At 48.3% G+C, this 24590-nt stretch overlaps 1 protein-coding gene and 1 long non-coding RNA gene across 4 annotated transcripts in view; one reads left to right on the top strand and one right to left on the bottom strand.

The window, feature by feature from the left end:
- The window catches only part of LOC308630998, a 79536-nt gene extending 61735 nt beyond the window's left edge, over positions 1-17801 (top strand). Inside the window, exons 3-5 of the long non-coding RNA XR_014018082.1 lie at positions 15838-15919; positions 17333-17514; positions 17711-17801. This is a non-coding gene — a long non-coding RNA (uncharacterized lncRNA). The remainder of the gene's footprint in view (positions 1-15837; positions 15920-17332; positions 17515-17710) is intronic.
- Positions 1-24590, bottom strand: part of KIRREL3 (kirre like nephrin family adhesion molecule 3) — a 557358-nt gene that overhangs the window by 72874 nt on the left and 459894 nt on the right. For all 3 annotated transcript variants that reach the window (XM_081261743.1, XM_081261744.1, XM_081261745.1), the window contains 2 exons: positions 20985-21134; positions 15466-15615 (listed from right to left, as the gene is read on the bottom strand). In XM_081261743.1, coding sequence (XP_081117869.1) covers positions 15466-15615; positions 20985-21134 — 300 coding nt within the window. The remainder of the gene's footprint in view (positions 1-15465; positions 15616-20984; positions 21135-24590) is intronic.

Raw genomic sequence — 24590 nt, 5'->3', positions numbered from 1 at the left:
CCTAAGCCTGGGAACAAAGGTCATAAGTCTGTCCTCACCTTTTCTGTTCAGCATTGCAATACTGAAAGTTCTGTCCAGTACAGTAAGGACAAAAAGGCATCAGATTGAAAAAGAAGTAAAAAACAATCTTTGTTTACTGACAACATGATCCTGTATGCAGAAAATCTTAAGGAAATCACACCCATATACATACATGCATACACACACACACACACACAGCCTAAAAAATTAGTTCAGCAAGGTTATGAATTCAAGGTCGATATACAGATAGTCCCTGATGTAAAATAGTTCCAACTATTTTTTTCATTTCATGATATAATGAAAGCAATATGCATTCTTTGAATTTTCTTTGAATTTTTAGGTTTTTGTTTTCACCTGGCAATACATGGTACCACACTTTCTCATGATGCTGTCTAGTCAGCAGCATTGAGTCATAGTTCCCCATCAACCACTGGATCTCAAGGGTAAACAACTGACAGTCTGCAGTGTTCAGCAAGGATGTGAGTAGATTAGGTGTATTCAATGCATTTTCAATTTACAAAGGGGTTTATCAGGATATAACCCCATAGTAAGTTTGAGAAGCACTTGTATAAAAATCAATTGTACTTCTATATGGTAGCAATGAACAATCTAAAAATGCAATTAAGAAAACAATTCCATTCACCTGGAAATAGGTGTATTGTATTTTTCACTTCAAGTAGAAATTGAAGAAAGAACAAAATAATTATAACCAGACCTGACAAAAGAAGTATAAGATGTACAAACCACAGCTGAGAAAAATTAAAGATCTAAACAAATGGAAAGGCATTCCATGATTATGGATGGGAAGATTCAATATTATTAAGATGGCAATTTTCACCAAATTGGTTTATAGCTTCCATACAATTCCTACTAACATTCTAGTAGAATTTTTGCAGAGATTAAGTTTATCCTAAAATTTAAGTGGAAATGCAAGGGACCCAAAATAGATGAAACTGTTTTGGAAAAAAAAGTTGGAGGCCTTACCTTTCCTGATTTCAAAACTAACCATAAAGCTATACTAATTATGACAGCGTGGTTCTGGTTTAAGAACAGACATATAAGTTGGGTGCAGTGGTGCACACCTGTGATCCCAGCAGCTCTGGAGGCTGAGGCAGGAGGATATTGAATTCAAAGCCAACCTCAGCAATGGCTAGGCACTAAGCAACTCAGTGAGACCCTGTCTCTAAATAAAATTCAAAATAGGGCTGGGGATGTGGCTCAGTGCTATAGTGCCTCTGAGATTAATCCCTGGTACCTCCCCCGCCAAAAAAGAATAGACATATAGATCAATATATCACTATTGAGAACCCTTACGTTTTTGGTCAGTTGAATTTTGACAAAGATGTGAAAACAATTAAGTGGGGTAAAATATTTTATCTATGAAAAATAGTGCTGTGACAACTAGATATTTATCTGTAGAAATGATGAATTTAAGCCCTTACTTCACAAATTACACAAAAATTAACTTAAAATGAATTATAGACTCCATGAAGAGCTAAAACTATAAATTTTCTAGAAGAAAATATAGGAGTAAATTTTTGTGACTTTTAGTTTGGTAGATCCAGCATCACAAGAATAATTCATACAAGAAAAAAGCTAGTAAATTGGACTTGATTAAAATTAAAAGCTTTTGTGTTTCAAAAATCATCATTAAGAAAACAAAAACACAAGCCACAAACCAAGAGAAAATATTTGTGCATCATGTATCTGATGAAGGATTTGTATGCAGAATACATAAAGAACTCTTACAACACAATAACAAGACAAGAGATCCAATTTTAAAAATGGGCGAAAGATGTTAATAGACACACAGATAGATATCACCTTGTTTATCACATTAAAGGTGCTCAACACCATTAGTCATTAGAGGAATGCAAATCAAAGTCATGATAGATTGCTATTTCAAAAATACTAGAATGGACATAATAGAAAGATAAACAGCAAGTGTTGGCAGGGATGTAAAGAAACTGAAATGCTTATTTATTGCTGGTGGAAATGAATTAAAATGATACAACCACTTTGGAAAACAAGTTTGGCAGTCATAAGTAGCTAAGCATAAACTTTCCACGTGACCTAGCTATCCCACTCCTAGAAATATAACCATGAAAAATGAGATGGTCTCCACACATAGACTTGTTTTTGAATGTTCATAGCAACTGTACTCACAATAGCACCAAACTGGAGACCTTCCAGATGTTTACCAACTGGTGAGTGAAGAAACAGAAGGTGATATATCCATGCAATGGCATAGGATTCAGCGATGAAAAGAAATCCCTGATATGTGCCTCAATATAGATGAATCTCAAAAAACATTATGTTAAGTGAAAGGAATCAGATACAAAAAGCCACATATGCTCTGATTCTATTATATGACAGGGCTGGAGTTGTAGCTCAGTGTTTAAGTGCTTGCGTAGCATGTGCAAAGCCCTAGGTTTGATCTCCAGTAGCACACAAGACAAACCAAAAAAATAAAACAAAACAAAAAACCCCAAAAGCAACAACAAAAAAACTGAGAACTATTTATATGATAGATCCAGAAAAGGCAAATCCATAGAGAGTAAACCAGATGGGCAGATGCCTGGATTGAGAGGGGAATTGATGAGGGGCTGTTTAGATTTATGGAAATGTTCTAATACTGGATTGTAATGATTGTACAACTCTCTACTTTTACTACAAATCATTGTGTTCTATGCTTAAAATGGGTTAATCGAATGTTGCATTTTTACCCCAGGAAAGCTGTTAAAATATAAAGGGAAGAAAAAAAAAAGGCCACATTCTCTATGAGGCCTGCCCCTCCCCTAGGAAACCCTAATGCTCAGACTGTGCTGTGAGTTTTTGAATAACATTTATCTCCTTCTAATAAACTATATAATTTTCTTGTTATGATTATTGTCCGGCTTCACCAGTTTCATTCAAGCGGGAGTTTTTTGTTTGTTGGTTTGTTTGTTTGGATCACTGATGGGCATTCCCAGTGCCAGGACTGGGTGTGTGGGAGGTACATGAATACATATTGAACACAGAGTGAATGGAGAGCCATTAATGGGAGCATATCCATTCCCATCTGTCAAATTCTCTAATAAAGCTCTAATCAAAGTTAGATTCTGGAGGCTTCTGGTGGTCTTTAGTTAGAAGTATTGCCCAGGGCAAGTTGATATTTGGGGCTGGTCCTGGAGGTGAGATAGGGAATTCCCAGTGACATTGGCTCAGGGCTCAGCTTCATCTGGAAGAGTCAGAGGACTTGTTATCCCTTGTCCATGCATTGTGAAGCCTCAAGCATGCAGTCAACCCGGGTATCTATGAGGCATTATCTTAAGGATCCCTGGAGATACTCAAATCCACGGTGCTAAAGTCCCTTATATAAAATGGCATGGCATTTGCATATAACAGATCCACATCCTCCTGCATACTTTAAATCATCTCTAGATTCCTTGTAACACCCAATACAATGTAAATGCTATGTTCATAGTTGTTTAGGGAAATCATATCAAGAAAGAAACGAAAGTCTGATTATGTACAGGACGGAAGCAATTTTGCCATTTGTTTTCAAAGCTGCGGAACTCTCAGATAAGGGAAGCCGACAGCATTTCCTTTCCTTGTTCACCTCAGCGCCCTATCTGTGAAATGGGTTCTCTTGAGCACCCTAGTGACTACCCGTGGGGAGGAGTGATCAGAAGTGGGAGGAGTGTGTTGTTGGCGGGTAGGGCAGAGCCAGTCCTTGTAGGGGACCACTGTGTGCCCATCAGCCTTCTCTTCCCTTTCTTGCCTCCACCCTGAAGGTGCCACCTGGGTGATTTCCCAGCTGTTCACACTGTTCCTGACATATTTACACAGGAAAGTTCTTCCCTTAGATAAACATTTACAAACACCTTGATCAACTTGTGAAAATGTGACACTTTCTTGGAAGCCAGCCTTCTCAGGTTGCGGGGCTCAGCTAATTATTTTTGTGAGATGGAGGCAACTAGGGGTTTCTGGGGGCCTGTGAGCCTCCCTCTCAGAAGAACTCCCTCCACACAGACAGAGTAATGTAGGTCCAGAGTGATGGGGCAAGAAGTGGCAGAGTCCCCAGGAAAGAGGGTGCTGTGGGTCTCAGGGTCCTGGATCCTAAGGCACACCTGGGGGACAGGGACTGCCAGAAAGAGTTTTTGAAAGGCTTGGGTTCACTATTCAGGCAACTCCTTGACTCCGTGGGCCCTAAGCACCGGGCTCCTGGAGATCCCATTACTGGAAAGAGCTCTCCATCATTGTTTATTACCTTAAGGGGGAAAACAGGCAGCTGAAAGATAGAGCAGAACGTGGAAAAGAAAGAATTTAGGACAGAAAAACCCAAGCTCAGATTCTTTACTTTTGTTGTGTGAAAACCTTGGGCAAGCTAATGAGTCTAAGTGTATGTCAGTTTCTTCATCCATAAAATGGGCTTGGGACCTGCCGGGCAGAGTTGGCAAGGAGGTGAGTGAAGGCACATGCATGGATTCCCCAGGGTGGTGGCTGGGGTACAGTGGGAGTTCACTGCTGTTGCCCTTTCTCTTTTCTCTCCATTTGGGACCACCTGATGTGCTGCCCTTTCTGTGGATAGAGGGCATGCTCAGTGGCACACACCCAGGGAGCTGCAGGACCAGCACCCCTGAACCAGGGTTCTGAAGCTGTGTCCCATCCCTGTCATTATTAGGTCAGATCTTCCTGTGAGTGAAGGCAGTCTGTTGAAGAAGACCTGGCCATTGCTCTGCCATCTTGCCATCATTTCTCACTCTGTCCTGGCACATACCTTTTGCTCCTGTGGGAACTCTGACTCAGTCGCCCTGTTCCTACTGGATTGATTCTTGCTCTTTCCTAGAGGTAAACTCCCAGGAAGGAGGCTGTGTTTAACTGCTATTGACCTTGAGCTTTCCTTTCCTTCTCCAGACTCTGAGACATTATTGTAGCTGGTGTGCATGTGGTAAGAAAGGACATATGGGGGTCTCCACCTCTTTTCTCCCAGCCATTATGCTCAGGCTCATATCTGTGACAATCCCATGGCATATCCAGAACTTACTTGGAGGTTTGCAATATAGCAGGGTTGAATGATATTCAGTGACTTAACTACCTGTTACTTTCCTTTATGCCAGTTCTACCAAGTTTCAGTGCTCTTGATGAAAACGTTTGATCTGGGTTAATAACCCACTTGGAGCTGGAACTCTCTCTGCAGAATCCATGACAAATATGTGGCAGGGACATCTGGATAGGAAGGGAGCAATCTTAAATGGTTCTGCTTTTCTCTCTGCATCATCCCCTTTTTTGGGCCAGCCCACCCGACTCCTGCTCAGCTCCAGAACTGGGATTGTTGCTGCCATCATCTCACCTCTGGGAATAAATTGATTTCCTCCCTCTAACGTCAGGCTTATGGGAAAACTCAGCTTCTGCTTGAATACTCTCAGAGACAGAGAGCTTATTACTTTACCACGCTCTGACTGTTAGTTTTAATTGTCAAGATTAAAAGAATTTCCTCCCTGGCCCTGGTTCTGCCCTCTGGAGCTCCACAGAATAAATCTATTTTTCTTCTTTAAATATTTGAGAAGGACCATATTCTCCCAAGTCTTCTCTCTAGCAAGCTGAGCCTCCCCACTTCTTTTAATGCGTACACAATACACATCTCATATCTTTTCCAGGTGCCAAGTTCTCCGGCAGATTTCAGGGATGTTACGCTGTCTATGGTGCCGATTGAGCTCAGGTGAACTGGGCCAAGGATTGGGTCTTGTGCCGCCAGTGTGTGCTGACCCCTTAGCTCTCTCCGCTCTTGCTCCTCTTTGTCTATTCCCAAGGTCTGAGCCAAATTATGACAACCCTCTCCCTCCCAGAGCCAGTACCCATAGGGAGGGTAAATGGCTGAGAGCTGGGGATTTGGGACACATGAAGGCCAACTGGGCTCACTGAAGATGGGCAGTGTTGGGAAAGTGTATGTGAGTGGCACACATGTGAGTGTGTATGTGTTGGAACATAATAGAGAATTCTTAATTGTGTCCCTTATCTCTAGAGCCTGCAGGGATGTCACCCTGGTATGGAATGACAAGGAAGACAGTTTCAGGAGCTCCACTGGCCCCTGGGATGATTGGAAAGGCAGTGGGTCATGGTTCCCACATCCTCCAGGGGGACCTACGGCAAGTGTCATCACAGCACAGGAGTCACACTCTCAGTTCTGAAGTGCAGCATGTTTGCAGAAAACTGACCACAACCAGGTCCTGGCTCCTGGCTAGTGGCCACCACATACCCTTCCTCTGTAGTGTTCTGCTCTATTTGGGGCAGAGGAGTGTCCCTTAGACCCGAGCCCTGCCCACTCTCCTTGGTCCCTTCTCTCCTTGATTTTGGCTTCTTCCAGCGTAATATGGGTTGTGTGACTTTGTCTCCAAACTCTCTCTGAAAACTGCGCCCTCCCTTACCCCACTGGCTGCCGGGGGAAGGCTTCCATTTAGTGGCATTTTCCTTTCTCATTTCATGCTGTAATGGAGATTCATTGCCAGTTTTAAATCCATAATTTGCCATGAAAGCTTCGTCCCAGGCTTGGGCTGAGGTCAGAGTGGGGAAGTAGTGAGCTATTTTTAATCCTGAGGGCTCCCTGCCCAGCTCCAACCTCCCTGGGTCTACCCTGGGGCTGGCTTCAGACAGTCCTGAGGGTTCAGGCATGGGTGGCCTGGTGGACCTGTCCTCCCTCTCATCTGCGGTGACTCTTTTCTCTTGCATTTCATTTGTCATTAGGGGAAATCGATAGAGAAGCGGGGCTCATGCCGATGATATACCATGCTCCAACTACCCCATTCTTTTCTGGGCTTGACAGGGTGAGAGTTGATACTTTTGTCAAGTCACCAAGAACTTGCCCATTTCCCAACAGCGACTGATTCCCTTGACTGAGCATTCTTGTGTCTTTCTGCCATGAGGATACTGATGATTTAGCCATGCTTGCAGTGTGTGTGTGTGTGTGTGTGTGTGTGTGTGTGTGTGTGTGTGCACATTTTCCCTGAAGCTAAAGTGTCTGTGTGGGTACGGCCATGAATGATGCATAATCAAACTTTGTAAATGGACAGTGGCCAGCTGGACTTCCTGAGTGAGAACCCCAGTAGGGTACCAGGACAGAGGTAGGCCCTTGTCTGTGCTTTTTGAGGCTTGCAGGGGTATTGGAGCCAGGCCCACGAAGGGTAGAGAGGGCTTCCTCAAGGAGCTGCTCTCTAAAGGTTGCAGAAAAGGGGGTTGGATTTCTCAGGCAACACTGGAGCTTCTGCTTTTATGCCAAAGACAGACACCAGAGGATCAAGGTCCTGCTTTTTGCAAATCTCCGTGGTCTGAGCTCACGCTCTTCTTTTTTGAGTAGCTGAGCCTGCTCAGCATCTCCCAGGGTCATGCTTGGTTAAAGCAGCTGAAGGACATATTATCCTTCCTCTCAGGAGCAAAAGAAGAGGGACTCAGGGAACAATGCACCTCATGCTGGACCCCCAAACCATGAGCACTTGTGGGAGAATCATTGTCAAACTGCGGAGTGGATTTCCACTTCATCTTTCCGGGTTCCGATTTTACCAGGGAGAAAGAGGGCTTGAGAGGTTAAGCATCATTATCCTATGGCTCACAGCTGGACAGTGGCAGGACTGGGACAGCAAAGCACACCTCCCAGCTCCCGGATGAGGTCCCTCTGTCCGGCTTGGATCTGGAGAATTGCTAATGCTTGGGTATGGTGGTGTCACACTTCAGGACTGCACGGCACTGACCTGGAGAGCCTAAGTCATCTGGTGATGGGGATGGGGGACACTCAGAGATGGGCAGAACTAGGACCACTTGGGAAGGGAGCAGGAAGCTGAACACTTGTGTCCTGCAGACCCTGAGCAGACTCCTAAGAACCTCCCTGCCTTGTCCTGGTGTTGAAAGCCAAAGGATCCGGAGGAGTTGCTTCTCAGGTGGTCTTTTGGGGTGCTGCTTTCAGCTTTAAATGGTGAGTGAGCCCTGGGACAGCAGTGTTGGACTTCAAGGACACTCTGGAAGGCTGATGAGACAATCGGCCTAATCTGTTTCAATCGCCCTTGGCGATGCTGGGTGGGCTAGAAGTAGGGGACGTGTATCCCTGGCATCTGGTCTCCCCTTCTTGTGCAGTAACCTGCCTGTGACTGCCACCACATGTAGGCAGGAAAAGGAAGTCCCAGGTTCACTTTCATCCCTGATGGCTGTGGAGCCTTGGGAGTGGTTTAGCATCTGTGCTCCCCGCCTCATTTCTCAGCCTGATGGATGTTCCCAGCTAGGGAGGGGACTCACATTCCAGAGAGGCTGAGATGAAGAATGGTGAGAAAGGTAGGGAGACGAAGGCAGAGGCCTTTCTTTTCTGGGGCCACATGCAAACCAGTGGGGTAGGGCCATGGTCACGGGGGTGATCTTATAGTGCAGTAGGAGGGAGGGTCCAGGGAGACCAAGCTCTGGAGTTCAGCTGGCCACAACCCAACATCTACAGAGAGCCCCAGGGAGGCCCTCAATTGTCCCTGACCCTCACCACCAGCTGCTGTGGGCAGCCACTCAGGGTGGCACATGGCCTGGAATCCTCTGTGATGACCTCAGAGATCATCAGCCCTCCCACAAGGGAATTCTAATTTAGAAGGGAGACTTTATTAGTCCAGTTGAGGCAGCTCCTCAGTTCTATGCTATGTTCCCCTTGTTACTGGCCAGGGCAGGTAATGAAGAGTTAAACTCAGAGGGAAATGAGGTGTGCAGTGGCTAAAGGGAGGGAGAAGAGGGAAGGGGACTCCGGGGTTGGCCAGGGCCATCAAGAAGGGCAGAGAAGCCAGGAGGGAGAGGGAAGGAGCTGGTGGTAGGGTGGGGTATGTGGGAATGGGGTGCACAATAGCTCAGACTGGCTTCCATATGGACCTTCAGGAGATAAGGATGTTTTCTTGCACTTTTCTCCCATCTGTGCCTTGTTTGCTGCCCCTGTTTGGGGGTGATTGCAGGGTAATGAATGTGGCAGGAAACAGCACACAGCACAAATGAGATAGAGCACCTAAGACCAGGCCGGGGCCCAGGCAAAACACGCTTAATAAGAAGATAAGGAAATCAATTCTGCTTGTCTTCCCAGGCATGCGCCTGGGAGGGGCCTGCAAGAACCAGGTCTTTCTGCCTTGCTAGCTGCTTGGGAAAGCTGCTGTAGGACATGGAGTCTGATGCCCTGGAAGGAGGGCTCCCTCCATGGTGTCTCTTGACATTGCACAATAATAAGAATAGTTAATAAAACAATAACAGCCATGGGCTTATTTGTCTTGCTGGACATCAGGCACTATTCTGAGACGTGCTTTGCATTATGTTGTTTCATTAAATCTTTTCAGTAACCCTATGAAAGCAGTTAGGATCTTATCTCCCATTTTACACACAAGGAAATAGGCACAGAGGAGTTAAGTCACTTGACCAAGTTGGCACCACTGGTAAAATGACAGAGCTAGGTTCCAAGCACAGGCAATCTGGCTCCTGGAGCTGGGCTCCAAACCATCAAGCTGTATTGCCTCTCTGCTGTAGTTTGGATCAGAAATGTTCCCCAGAGACCCATGTGTTAAAGGCTTGGTCACCAGCCTGTGGGGCTGTTGGGAGGGAGTAAAACTCTTAGGAGGTGGGGCTACTGAGTAGAAGCTGGATCAATGGAGAGATGCGCTTGAAGGAGGTATTGGGACCCCAGGGCCTTCCTCTTCCCCTCTCTTTCTGCTTTTTGGCCACAATAGTTGAGCAACTTTGCTCCACCATGTGCTCCTGCCATGATGGTTTGCTTTGCCACAGGCCCAAAGGAAATAGGGCCAAAGGACAATGGGCTGAAAACCCATTATAAGTTGGTTTATCTCAGCTATTTTGTCACAGTGGCAGAAAGATCTCCCTAAACACAAGACAACCCACCCCACCCCAACCCAACCCAACCTAACACTCACAAGTCTTTGGGCTTACTATCTGCCAGGCACTGTTCTTTATGCGAGCGAGATTCAGTGTAAATTACTCATGATTTCCCCCTAAGCCCTTTTTGCTTCAATTAAATGACAGAAATTTGCTGATCAACAAATTTGTGTTCACAGGCTGTGCTGGGCATGAAGGATGCCAGATGCCCCCAACAGACCCAGTGGGAGAAACAGACACGAGCACAGTTATTCTCAAGAGAAGGTGTTGAATGCTGTGATCAAGGGGGGACAGTCAGGCTGTGTGGACTTCAGGGAGGGCTTCCTGGAGGAGATGTCTAAAGTGAATCCCTGACAGGTAGATGCAAGTTAGCCAAAAAAGGTGGAAAGAGCATCTAACCGGAGGCGTGGTCAGTGAAGGGAGCTACAAGCTGGTTGTGATCTGAGTGAGTGGGTGATAGAGCTGGGGCTGGAGAGAGGGCAGATGGCAGGCTGGGAGGCCCCATGTGCCATGGCAGGCTTTGTTCTTCAGAGACACTTTCTCACCCCAAAAAACTGCTCCCACTATTCCCTACTGACTTGCCTTTTTATGTGGAGATGCCTGTGCGTGGGTTTCTCGGAAACAGTTTCTGGAAAGACCGATTAGAAGCCCACGTTCTCAGGCTCTGTTTCAACTCTGCATTCCCTGGCTGGAAGTGCCTGCGTTATTCTCAGCTCCTCTCTGGACCCATCTGCCCAGAGGATCTGGGCATCGGGAACTGGGAGATGCTGCCTATGCTGAGGGCCCAGGAGAGCAAGTCAAGGACACAGAACATACCGGACCTCATCTCGGCCCCTCTGCCTCCTGCGCTTGGCATTCTTGTAAAAGACACCCTCTTCATTTGAATTGACTTGGTTTCCAACTTTAATAATTCATGTTGATTTGAAAGCTTTATTCTTACCAGGAGTCACAAGACAGCAGAGTTAATATTGGAACAGTCCAAGAAGAAGAGGGAAGTCGGGAGAAAGATTGGGAAAAATGCCCTTTAAAAAATAATTTATCAGACATCTGACACCCCCACTTCCAATCCCCTCACCCTGCTGCACTCTTTCTTCTCTATAGTGATTTCCTTGTTTAATCTGTTTATTATTTTATTGATTGTCTCACTCCGTCCTAGAATGCAAGCTCTACCAGGGCAAGGGTGGTCTTGATTTTCATTTACTAATGAGTCCTAAATCAGGGCTGGGTGCATAATAGGTGCTCAGTAAATATTTGTGGATCAAATTCCTAGTACCCATTTTCTCCTTACCCTGGATCCCCCAATTTTTACTTCCCATCTTCAAGCAGTTTGAAAGAGCAAGTGCAAAGCCATCCTTATAGTTCTGACCTGTAATAAGAACCCTGGGGTTCCTGCACTTGGGAAAATTGTGGTTGTGTGTGAGTGTGGGTATAGCTTTAGAGTAGATGACATTTTATTGTTTATAGAGCATGTGTATTTGAAGTTCATAATGACTCTGTGAGGGTGATATTTTTATTTTCCTCATTTATAGATGAAGTACCAGAAATTTCATTCAGTCATTCATTCATATTCACTTAAAAATTAAACCAAACAAATATTATTGAATACCTACTCTGTAGTAAGTGCTGGTTATAAAGAACACGCCAGGCTCAGCTCTGGCCCTAAGGACATTGTACAAGGTCACACAGTCAGCTGCAAACAGTATTCTACTTCCCAGCCTGGGGCTCCTCTTCCTATACCACAGCTCTGCACATGTGCATGGGCCCCTGTGATACTCACCTAAGCTGAGTCTCTGCACAGGAGGTTGGGTAAACGCGGAAGACCGATACAGAGGGAAGCCTGGCAGTTAAGATACCTAGCCACGCCCAGAATCCCAGGGCTGGATGGGACTCTAAGAGATCCATCTTCTAGCCTTAAGGTGCGATGCTATCTAAACCATCCTAATCAGTTACTTTCTAGGCCTCAGGCACCATAGGAATCTTGGTTCCAGTGGGGGATGGCCCATTTTCCTAAAATAGTTGGTGTAGCATGTTGGACTCCTGACTCTGGAAGTATAGCCTTTTTGGGAGCTGGACAGTTCTTAGACATTTTTTTTAGATCATCATCTCTTATTTTACAGGTGAAGAAAGAGACCAGAGAGGTTGAATAATAGCACCAGAATCACATAGCTGGTCAAGAGTAGGATCAAGATCATTGCCTCTAAATCCGAGTCTCTTTATGATACCAAGATTCCTGAGTTGTCCTGCATGCAGAACAAAGACTGTTTTTATATGGACTGAGTAAAGGCTTGGTCCCTGGCAGCTGGGTGTATCACAGAGGGAATGGAGCCTGACCACTGACCTGGACTGTAGCTCCCCAGTCTAAACTTTTCTCAGTTTAGCAAACTCAATTCCTTCCCCCATGTTTTCCCCTCATTTTCTAGTTCCCTCCCTCTGCCTCTCGGGGTAGCAAATGTTCAGCTCAAAGTTGCTCCTTGCCTGATTGCATCTGAGAGCTGGAAACACAATGCTAATTAATGTGTCTGTGACTCTAGGCTTGCCTGCCGGGCCCAGTCCCCATCCCTTCCCTGGAGCCCGGAGGCTCTGCGAACTGGCCCTCTGGCTTCTTCCAGCACGCTGCTGCTGGCAGATGCATATTTTAACAATGCACATCTGTTGGCCATACAATCTCTCGTATTTGCCCTCCTCACTTGGTGCTTTGATGGAAGACCCCCGGGGGCCTCTCTCTGTTCCAGCCAAAGTGTTTGCTTTGCAATTTTGCAGGAATACCATCTGATTCTGCTCTCACGTCTTCTGCAGGTTCTAATCAGGCTCTTACTTTATTTAATTAAAAATCTATCTCAGGCAAATACAGACTAAATTAGGAAGCTCTCTCATTCCTGGAACACAGGGAAGGTAGCCCCCCTCGGGGGACGGGCTGGGACATTTTCCCAGGCTAAGATGTCACAGCAAAGCAGATGGGGTCTTGGGTGGAAGGAAGGCGGCTGGGCCAGGGGGCACCAACACCTTTCTCCCTTCGGTGGAACAGCCGAGTGTCCACCCACCCTTCCCAGATCAGGGCTCCCTTGCCAGCAAACTGAGTCAGTTTCTGCTTGTGGGGCCTCCCTTCAAGGCAGCAGGTGAAGCCCTCCACCTGGAGAAACAGCCAGGCAGAGTTGGTGGCTGGGGGACCTCTAGGACCAGCTAGGGCAGGGAAGGAGGGACCTATTAGGAACAGCTGAGGGGTGGGGGCATGGGGGAGACTCTAAGGAATAAGGAAGGACTCTAGGCAGAGCTCAAGGTAGCTTTTTCTTACCCAGGGCTTAATTTGCGTTGGATGAATGGTTTTTACAGAGACTGCATGAAAGGCTGATGGACAAGATGCCTGTCCTGGTTCCCTTTGTGACTCTCAGAAATTGTACTGAGGGGACCCTGCTGGGGCCCTTTATGACTACTCTCCCTTTGGCTGATTTCCAGACTTGAATAGACACCTCCCCCGCACAAGCCCAGCTCTGTGCCCAGAAAACAATGTCAGGTCAGGTCATTGGAAAGTGGGGAGTAAATGCCTTTTAGATGTGATTCAAGACAAAATCAGGTATCTAGATTGGATCCCAAGGCCCTGCTCTGAGAAGTCTGGCTCCTAACCAGCCGGACAGATGAAGTCTGCTGGCATTTGAAATGAGGAGACTGGGCAAAGAGCATTGTTTAGAAGTTGGAAAGCATGGAGTTGATTTTCGATGTTAATTAAGCTCTGTGACCTCCTGTGAGTGCCTGTGCCTCTCTGAGTCTCTCCATTTCCTTATCTGTAAAACACAGGAATAATTTAGATTTAGAATGTTGGTCTTTGTGGTTTACTGAGATAGTAGAGGATAGGAAGCATGAATGACCAGGGTTGGTTGGTGAGGCTCATATGCCTCAAGGACTGGGTATGTCTCCATCTAATTTAGGTCTTGCATGAAATTGGAGGAGTGAACAATGCTTACTTAGGTTCTGCTCTTTGTGGCACCCACCCCCTCCCACCCTGCCCCCCAAGACAAGAGAGGTTCTTTGCAGGTTCTTTGCAGGATGGAGCCTGGATCATCTATGAAGATAGAGATCCTATAACATCACTTAGCCAATCCATTTTGGTATTTAGCAGCCCTCAAATCAGAATGACCATTAGGCACTAAGTCTGGGGATGCTCTGTAGCCTCCCTGGCTGCCCCTCTCAATCCCCTCCTCCTGGTCCACTATCCAGCCTATTTACCCTGCAGAACAGTTTGTTTCACATCCTTTTCTCACAGGCCAGAAAGAGGTTGGAGGAAGTTGGGAGGTTGGCCTCAACTCCCTCTCCCCATCCCAATAAGCCCAGCTCCCGGTTGTAAGTGATCCCCCGGGGCCTGTCTGCTGCCGTGCTTGGAATCATCTGCTCCAGTGTGTTTGGCCGTGTAGATTTGAAGATAACCTGACACGCTCTTAAATATTTCATCTCTGAGCAGCCGTGTACCTTATCTTCCAGACGTCGAGGCTGCACCCCAGCTGCTGACCCTGCGGTCACTGCTCCGTGGCAGCTGCCAAGAGGTGGCTGGGGCAGACTGGGGCAGACTGGGGCTTCCCTCTTCTGCCCGTCGGTGCTCCATCCCCCATGTGCTTGGCAAAGACTCAACCACAAGGAGCCAGGGAGGTGGTGCAAGGATCCCTGGCCAGCAGAACCTGGGCCAGGCCCTCTGCTTCTCTGAGCTTCAGTTTCTTAGCTGGGGTAACAATCCCTGACCTTACGAGTGGCTCAGGAATGGAAGAGGTGATATGTGTCAAGGGCTTTGAAAGCTACTGTGCACTGCTCTGCAAATGTGAGCTGTTATTACTTAGGAGCAAAACCTGTTTCCCTGCAACACTGATTCTCAGAACATCTGGCCAGAGGAGGGAGACTCCTGGGGACTGGACTCTCAATCAGAAGTGGTTTAAGGGGTTAACAAGTGAGCCCATCCCTGTCTTCATGCAAGTCTGCCAGAACGAAGGAGTGGAGACCTCTTTAGGAGAGCTGTCCCAGAGACATGTGAAGAAAGATCAAGGGGGAGAGGTATGATTTGGAATAAGGGCCTTAAATAAATTTTTCTAGGAATAACCTGAGAACCAAGATTCTTGGGGAACTGTGTGGTGTGGGGAAAGAACAGGGGTCACTGGCCATCCCTATGAACACCGAATTTATGGGGGAATCAAGATTAAGACTAATTCCACAGTCGAGGTGGACAGGTAGGGCTTTGTTGGCACCCTGGCAGAGGACAACTCAGAAAGAAGGGACTGAGATTGTGCACTGCCTGCCCTACGGCCTGGTCTTGTTCACACGTACAGAGCACCCAGGAGCCTTCATTAGCTCCTAAGGTGTGGTCAAACACACCAGAGTTAGTTGACATTGGCCTTCTGACATTTTAAGGCAGGAGCCTTTACTTGTCCCCTGTGGTGGAGGGACAGGGGAGGGGGGTTACAGACACCATGGGGGCAGCTGGGGCCCTGTGAAGATGCAGTGGGGGGTCCCCCACCTGCCCAGAAGGCCCTCCTGGAGCTGAGCCTGGTGGTGGCCAGAGAATCCTTGCCCCCTCACGCGGATGGCTCTTACCCAGGACGGTGAGGCGTGCGGGGCGGGACCGGATGGCAGCCTGGATGGCCTGGCATTCGTACACAGCATCATCTTGCAGTTCTGCCCGCAGGATCTTCAGGTGGTGTTCCCCTGACAGGTGGTTCCCCACCACCAGGTACTGGGGGTAACCTGTGGAGACAGCGGGCAGATGAGGGAGATCAAAACATCCCATCCCAGTAGACTTCTTTAGCCTGTTTCCTGATGGCTATTTGGAGGTGATACAGGCACCAGAGAGAACGACTCTGAAAAGCTGTCCACTTACAAACAGAAAGGCACTTAGTGGGCAGCGGAAGCAGGTAGAAGCTCTTCCATCTGATCTCTACTATCTGCTGAGGAAAAATCTTTTCACAGGGAGAAGGGATTGTGGAGCTGACCCCTGGCCCAGAAAGAGATGGCCTTGTGGTGACTGGGACTGACAGGCTTTATCTGCAGGGTAAGACCACCTTTGCTCCCCGCATTTCCCTCCCTTCTCCCTTCCAAAACTTTCATCGCCCCCTCCCCCCAGCAGCTTCAAGAACCTGTTTCAGCTCAAAATGTTATTTCAGTTTCAACTATCTGGCCCTTTCTTTGAGTCTCCTACTTTGAGGATGGCGCCTATGTTTCGGTACATTAATAAGCTTGTCTACTCCCCCTGTTAATCTGTCTATTGTCAGTTTATGTCACAGACTAAAATTATTAGACCCTCAGGAAAAAGAGAAGACTTTTCTTTCAGCTCAGGGGAGCCGGGTGGGGGTGGAGGAATGTTGGTCATTGCTCAGGGGCCCCCATCTGGAGCAAAAAACGTCAGAGTTTCCCAGGGTGTCAGGGCAGGGTGTGCATGTGAGTGTGTATGTGTGTGCGCATGCGTGCGGGCAAAGATGTTGTGGGTTTTATGTTTAATTGGAGCAAAGCCACTACCAGGAAAGGATAGAGAAGAAATGGAAACACTACGTGCGGTCAGATACAGCTGGGTTATTGCTCTAGAAAGTGAAATGCTCAGCACTGTGGTCTACTAAGAAGACAAGTGTTTTGATAAGGAGACACACGGCGGGGTGGGGTGCAAGAGAGAAAGAAGCAAGCCAGACTCACAGAGAAAAGATGGAGTGAGAGAGTGAAGGGAGAAAAAACAAAAGAGAGAGAAATATTTAGAAAAGGATCAAAGGTGAATTTTGGGGAAAAATTTTGTTCCAGGATGGACAGGAGCAGAAATCTACTGGGACCTGGGAACCTCAGGGCACTTTGAACCCTAAATGGCCCTTTTCCAGTCTTTCCTACTACCCACCTCCAGAGCCCAAGGGCCTGATTAAGCACTTGAGGTGCTCAGGACACTTAGGAATTTGGGGCCCCTTCTACCACTGGCAATGAATAATAGATAAATAAAAGTTTGAGGATGATAAATCATTGATCAGCTTTCCTGCTGCTGTGTAGGACTGAATATAAATGCTAACTTAGTAATAGCTGGCCAGGCCGGGCCATTCCTGTCTCTCCTGGATCTGGGGCCCTCAACCTCCTTAGTCTATCCCAGCAGGATCCATCTTCCAGGCATCCCCTCACCCGAACTCTACCTTCCCCAGGAAACCTATGTACCCCGGGCTTCACACAGACACCCGCATCCCCTCCTGGTTCTTCCCTGCCTCCACCCACCCTCCAACCGCCCACATGGCTGCTCTTTCTGAAGCACCTTTCCCAGGATGGGGCATTCTCAGAACATCTCAGGATTGGACACATTTGGCCTTTTAAAGAAGAGACAAGGGCTAGAGAGAGAGGGGGAGAAAGAAAGGGAATGGACAGAGAGAGACATGCAAACACTTTTTCAAATATTTCCAAGTCACGTGGTGTGGGTCAGATGTGTTCTTTTGCTCTTCAGGACAGCAGTGACACCCACAGATAGCACGTCAAGATATCTGAGGAGTCTAACAAGGGTTCAGTCCAGGCTGCCAAGAAGGGAAGTGAGTCCCCATCCCCAGCTATAGTCAAGCCACGGTTGGAGGCTCACCTCTCCAGGATGCTGCTGGGGTGATGTCTACACTGGATGAAAGACTGGACTAGGTGAGCTTTAAGACCCATCCCCTTCCATAAGCTAAGGATAGTCCGGAGGTGGGGCAGGGTTCCCTGGGCCACCAATGCCCATTGCTGGTCAGTGGGGTGAGTATCTGTGACTCTCCACCAGGCCTGGGAGCATGCTCTGGGGGGGGGAGCCCTTTATAGCCACCATCATGCTACTAAGGGGCTCTGCTCTCCACAGCTGTGCAGTCCTGGCCAGAGATGCTCAGGAGGCAATCAGCTGCACCCCCGAGGGCACCCTCTCTCCTCCTGCCCACTCACCTGCCCTTGACTGGCAAAGGAGCCCGGGTAAGGGCAGCTGGCTCAGCCCCTGGGGCCTGGGCAGGGGGCTTCGAGTGGGGCCGGGCTGGAAGCTGTCCAGTCAGATCCTCTCACAGCTGCCTGCCCTCAGTGCAGCTGGCTCACCGCCCCCAGCCCCTGCAGCCCAGCCTCTGGATCCCGCTGTCCTGTGATTAGTCCCTGCTCCCCTGCCGGCGTCTTGGCTGGAGCTGGTGTTTTTGTTGTCTTGTAAGCTATCACCAGCAGGATTTCACTCTCATGAGCTGCTGAAAACATCAGTGATGGGTTTGTTTGTATTTGCCTAATTAGGCGGTGAGCTGCGATGCTATCCCAAGGACTGGCGGCATCTTCGGAAAACAGACTCAAAAGCATAGATTCTGAGGATGTTCTAGCTCCTTCCACAGCATCGTTACTCTCTGTCTACTCCTAAAGGAGGCAGAATTATTTAGAGTCTGGGTTCTAAAGTCAAACTGCCTGGATTTCAATGCCGGCCTCACTGTTGTCTTGGGCAAGCTTCCTTCTTCCTTTTTTGGGAGGGGTGGGGTGGGGCATTGGGGATTGAACCCAGGGATGCTTAACCACTGAGCCACATTCCCAGCCCTTTTTTATTTTTTATTTTGAGATGGTCTTGCTAAGTTGCTTGGGGCCTTGCTAAATTGATGAGGCTGGCCTTGAACTTGTGATCCTCCTGTCTCAGCCTCCCGTGCTGCTGGGATTATAGGCCTGTGCCACTGTGCAGGGCTTGGGTGAGTTTCTTTAACTTATTTGTGATTTTGTTTCCTTTATTTATCAGTGAAATGAAGACAATGCAAGGACGTCACAGGCGAAGATGAAGCAGAATAGTGTCAAGTGCCTGGTGTATTAAAGGTTAATGTAAATAAAAGACCACAGTGAGTTAGAGGTGAGGTCCCCCCCCTTTGGGGCTAGCAGACAGGGTCCTGTGCATTGGCATTGGTTATATAAATGACACAACTTCTCTCTCTTCTGTGACTCTGTTTATCTATTAAATAAAGGGGAAAATCCTCTTGTCCCTCTGGACAACTGTAGATTTTGAGATTATATCTGAGAAGTACTTGAATTTCTTAGAAGAAAAATGTTCTATCCATACGAGGAAGTATATTTATAAGTCATTTTCTTTGACTGGTGTTTCCAGCCCTGGTGACCAGAAAGACACTGAGGTCTTCGGTGAGGATCTCATGCCTGGTACACAAAGGGGGGCAACATGGTTCAAGTGGAAGTGGGCAGACCCCCAGCAGGTAGAGCCCAACCCTGGGCCTCAGTTTCCCTCCAGGAAAACTTTCAAGGTGTTCAGTGTTCTTCAAGTGCTTGCTGAAAGGGAGTGGGTTCTGCCATGCTCCTTTCCTCATCAGGCAGGCTAGGAGCGTTTATTGAGATGGATAAGTATCGATCATTATTATCAGGATGCAGTTTTGGGGACAAGTGATCAAATACAGAACAGATATTTATCAGGAGCTTGAACTTGGGCTATGTAGGAAGAGAGGGTCCAGCTTCTTCCTATAACTGGAGACAAGTTGGAGAGGAAGCCGACCCCAGTTCCTCAGACCCATTGTCCTTCAGCACCAAGCAGGCCTGGAGCCTGACCCCAGAAAGCCATTTGTGGAACTGGATCATAGAGGGGCAATCATCATGCTGTGAGGACCATTCTATGAACCATCCATGGTCACTGGGACCTTTTCTTGGCCACTGACCTAGCAAAACCCATGCTCCTGACCAAAGGCTGAAAACCACTGACCAGGAGCCCAGACGGCCTCTGTGGGCCAAGCTCAGAGCCTCCCAGAACATGAGCCGTTCTTGTTTGGGAAGGTTGTATCATTCTCCCAGTTTCTCTAGGGTAAGGGAATTCAGAGTCTCTGAAATTGGCTGGTTCCCATTATAGTTAAACTTTATGGCAGCACAGTATATTTTGGAGATATTATTGTGTATTTTATCCATGCTCAGCTGGGCTGCAGCATTCAAACCCTGTGACTGCTATTGACCATTGCTATAATGTTTCAATATACATTTTTGGCAAGACATAACTCACATTTTAAAATATTAATTTCCCAGCCATCAGGTTCCTGAGTGCACTTCGATTTTTATTTTCCTGCAGCTGTATACCATGAACAAGGCAAAAGCTACTTCTCAGTTGAATACAGATTTTTCACTCATCGCCCACCCTCAGCCATTCCCAAATCACAGGGGAATGACACCCAGATCTGTCTTTGTGAATTTTACTGTTTATGTCAAGCTCAGTAAGCAACCATGTGTCTATCCACCCTGGGGCGGAATAACAATGGCTAAAGAGGGAATGAGCGGGAGGATGACTCCATTCTTTCTCTGCTGGGGAGAGGTGGGTTGGAAAGGGGTTTGGATGGGTTTACAGGTAGCCACTCACAATAGTCAGCAAATGACACAACACAGACATCAATCAGGGAGTTCATGGGCCAGCAGCTGCAGGAACCCTGGAGCTCAGCGTGGGGGCACCAGCCTGCAGGGCCCAACAAGGTTTGACATTCATTGTAAAACCTTCCTGTCTAAGTTGGGTGTGGTGGTGTGTGTTCTTAATCCCAGTGATTTAGGAGGCTGAGATAACAAATTTAACAAATTTAAGGCCAGCCTGGGCAACTTGACCCTGTCTCAAAATCAAACATAAAAAGGGCTGGAGGTGTGGCTCAGTGGTACTCAGGTCTGCCACCTGAGTTAAATGCCCAGTACCAAAACAACAACAAAAACCTTCCTGTTTTCTGTCCCCATCATAAGATGATCTCTAAGACCAACTTAGGTTTCTTTATGACTTTTTAGTTCACTTGGCTTCCTTAATTGGGTGGGAAGCCAGGTTATGCTTTGAAAAATGGGGACTATATCTTGGGCCAAGAAACTAGAGCACTTAATTTCTGGAAATCAGATTTCATGTGCTTGACTTGGGAATAGATTCTCCAGGGCAACAGTGGGCTAGGCTCAGGAGGAGCCTGAGGATGGAGGGTGGTTCATCACTGGCAACCAGAGACCCTGGAACTCCTAGGGAGTCTAGACTCCGGCCTTGCCTAGCCTGGCTCTGCCCAGGAGTACAGTGGCGTGGGACTACAGTGGCGTGGGAGGTTTGACCTGCCATGCCTGTGGACGGTGGGTGGGGCAGTGGCCCGGCTGCACCTGCCTAGGGGTCTGAAGGTACTCACTTGAGAGGTCTCTGCCTACACCCAGAGCCAAGCCGTCTTTGATCCACAGAACGAAGCCATCGTATTCTGGGATGGCGCACAGCAGCGTCACTGGCTGTCCGGATACCACCACCTGGTCCTGGGGTTGCTGGCTGAAGGAGTAGACTTGGCCTAGGAAGGAGACAAGCACTGTGGTCAGACCTGGAGGGTTCCCCTACAGCGCTGGAAGCAGAGCTGAGGCTGGCCCCGGAGACCAGGCCTCCCCAGGTGCCTCCCTTCCTACCCTTAGCTTTGTCCCCTTCTTTCAGGAACTGGCTCCAAACTTGAGCCCCTCTGCTCATCAATGCCTATCCCTGGCATTGGGGGTCTGCCACACTCCAGCTCCCCAAGAGGCCACCCACTTCCACATGCTGGGGCTGGCCACTCCCCCTTTTCCTTGTTTGAATTCCTACCTGTCCCCACTTACTTGGCAAATGATGTGGTTTAAGTTCGACCCGAGGGTCCAATAAATCAGATTGTGGTTTTGATTCTCTTACTCTTGTTCTAGTGAACCAGAGGGGCAGGTGGTGGTGCGGTGTGGGCAAAGGTGCACTGGAGGGAGCTGGTGGCTAGGGCTCACCACATGCTCTTGCCCCTTCCTGTGCTGCAGGGACCTGCCCAGCCTTCCTCCCACTTAGGGAAAAATCACCAGAGGAGCCGGTGTCTCCCATCCACACCTCAAAACAAGGTGGCCAAAGCCAACACAGCTCTCAGTTCATATTTTACTAAACAAACACACGGCCACTCATACAAGATGCAGGCTCTGTTCTGAGGTTTTCAGATATTAGCTCACTAATATTTTCATTCTTACAACAATGAAACAGTAAATACTAAAAATAGTAGGCACTATTTTTATGCCCGTTTTCCAGACTCGAAAGCTAGAGAGAGGGAGGTGAGAAGTAACAGAAGCTGCGCTGCTCGATCACTCATCAACACTGGTCCCTGCCCTGCCTGCCACACTCATCTGAGCACCACCCACCTGACTCTGCAGGGAGTGGGCAGAGGAGGGCTTTGGGGTTAACTGGAGTGCCTAGGGATCATCTAGTTGCAGGTGAAGGTTGTGAATGCAAGTCTTCCGACCCTATAGACCTCGTTCTTTTCTACTGAGCTATGCTGATGCAGCTCCCTACGCCCGGTCCTAGAATGAGTTGTTAAAGAAGGGAGTTTACATGGTCTGTGTTCCCTGGGCACTTACAATTGACCACAACATGAAACCAAGTCACTGAACATCTGGCACACAGTGTGATCTATGTTTACACACCCCCTTCTCCTTCTCCTGTGGTTCATTTAATATATTTCAGGGCAGAAATATCCCCAATTTATGACAAAGAAACTGGGATCAGAGAGGCATGGCAGACTGCCCAAGGTCACACAGCTAACGAATGGTGGTTGGGCTAGGGTCCATCTGAGTTCTGAGCCCTCATTTTTCCTCTACCCGCTACCCTGCAGATATAAATGACCAAGAGGAACCGAGGCCGGTGCAGCCTCTCCTCTCCCACCTGGCACCACAGGGGTCTTGGACACTAGCTGCTGCTCTTGGAAGGGCCTAGCCCCAGGCCCAGACCACACATAGGGCTCAGCTCTCAGCAGCAGGTGGCCTCAGGGAGGCTGGTGGTGGCAGCAGAGGGTGTGGTGGAGGCCCCTGCCCCAGAGCAGAGGTGCAGCTACACACCAGAGAGCGTGTGGCAGGCAGGCAGGTAGTGGGGTTCACAGCCTGATGAGATCCTGGCACGTCTCTGAGGAGTCTCATTAAAAATCAAATTGGCCTTGAATTGTGGGAGTAACACTTCTTATTCTGATTTGAGCTTTACAAATTAGATTTCATAGGACATTTTAATCAGCTGTGTGGTGGATTTCTCTGTCTGTCTCTTCAAGTTTTCTGTTGTAATTAGACTGTTTTTGGCACCAAAACAGAAAAGGAGGGAAGAGATGAGAGAGGAGAAAGGGGAAGAGGAGGGAGAGTTTGGAGAAGGAGCTGAGGAGGGGAGGAGGGGCAGGCCGGGAGTAAGGGGCAGGAGAGGGAGGAGGGAGGGAAGATGGAGGAGGAGGGAGGAGAAGAGGGGGGAGAGGAGGAGCAGGAGGGAGGTGAGGAGGGGCAGGCGAGGGGGGAGAACGCCTTCCCCCAGGCCCTTTTCTCCCTGCTGTAATGGTGATTTCACAGCTCATTCTTTTATCTCAAAATCTTTCCTGGAAGAAGGACAATGTCAAGGCAGCCGTGGTAGCCACCAAATATTGTGCTATCAGAGAGAATTATCAGGTTGTCAGCCTGGAGCTGAAGGGGCTGTAATGAGAAGTCCCTAAATGAAGTGGTGCCTGAGTCCTCCCAAATGTCCCTTATTAGACATGGATAATTGTCCCATTCGCCCTCCGCCCCTCCAGCCTGCTTCTGTTTGGAGGGAGCAGGAGGTGTTGGGTGAGGACATCTGGGGAGTTGGGGGTGCAGGAGGCATCCCCAGAGCAAGGGTGAGTCCTGGACTGTCACCATGGAGACCGGGCTCTGGAGCTCAGCACAGGGCTGTCTTCAATGCCTTCTAGCTCAATGGATGTGGTGGGGGTGGGGGCGGGTGGTGGACTCTGCATGGTCAAAGGCCCCTGGAGGTGTCTCAGGACCAGGATTTGGGGGCAGGCACAAGATGCTTCTGAAGAACTCCCCAGGTTTGCGCAGAGTATAGAGAGGGTCCTGAATGGCTCACCAGAGGGTCTGAGAGGGCTCTAGGGCACCGAGCCCCAAAGTCCCCTGAAGGCTTCAGTGCTCACACTTTGTCTCTTTGGACCTGTTGGAATTTTCTATGGAAAGAATGTTCTTGGGGGAGATGGAGACACAGGATCATCTCAGAAAACACGGAGGAAACATATAAAGTTATTTATTATCTTAGGGGGGTTAGTGATGAGTACTGTAATTGATAGTCTTCCTTTTCAGTCCAATTTTAATTTTTGTGCAGTATGTTAAGCCACTAAAAATACCTTTGTTTTCTCTGAAACCCGAGATGCTTTTTCAGATTTTGGGGGGTTGTTTTTACAGTATTGCGACCAAACCCAGGGCCGTGCCCAGGCTAGGCAAGCACCCTGCCATGAGCCACACCCACAGCCCCTCATGAATCTTATATTGCGATTGATTATGTGGAGTAGATTAGTGTTGGGGTGCTGTGGAGGAGAGGAGTGGAGGGATGGGCCCACTCTCTTCACCTGTGAGACAGATCTTGAGGTCTTCCTTGCCGAGGGCTCCTGGGAGCATAGTCTCAAGCCATGGATGGGTGTCATTGCCCAAAGAATGCTCTTTCCCTGTCCCTTGCTCCCTGCTTTCTTTTCCCCATGGGATCGTCTACTCCAATGCAGTGAAATGTGATGGGCCTGGAATCATTTTCTCTAACCTCCTGGAGATGATCTTGAGTGGACGGCCACTCCTCCAGCACATGTGTGTTCTGCGCACCTTGACTGACACCCGCTGCGAGGCAGGAGCCCTGTCCTCTCGTGGGAAATAGGTGTTGGGCCTGGAGCCTTGTCGTGGGACCTGGGCCATCCGAGTGAGTGAGCGCAGAGCAGGTGCTGAGCCACGGAGCTCCTGCCCTTGGTGTAGCCTCAACACGC

The sequence above is a fragment of the Spermophilus citellus genome, assembly GCF_964194105.1.
Source record: "Spermophilus citellus genome assembly, chromosome: 2".
NCBI lineage: Eukaryota > Metazoa > Chordata > Mammalia > Rodentia > Sciuridae > Spermophilus > Spermophilus citellus.
The sequence above is the reverse complement of the archived record's forward strand: the minus strand, read 5'-3'. Positions and strand labels throughout refer to the sequence as shown.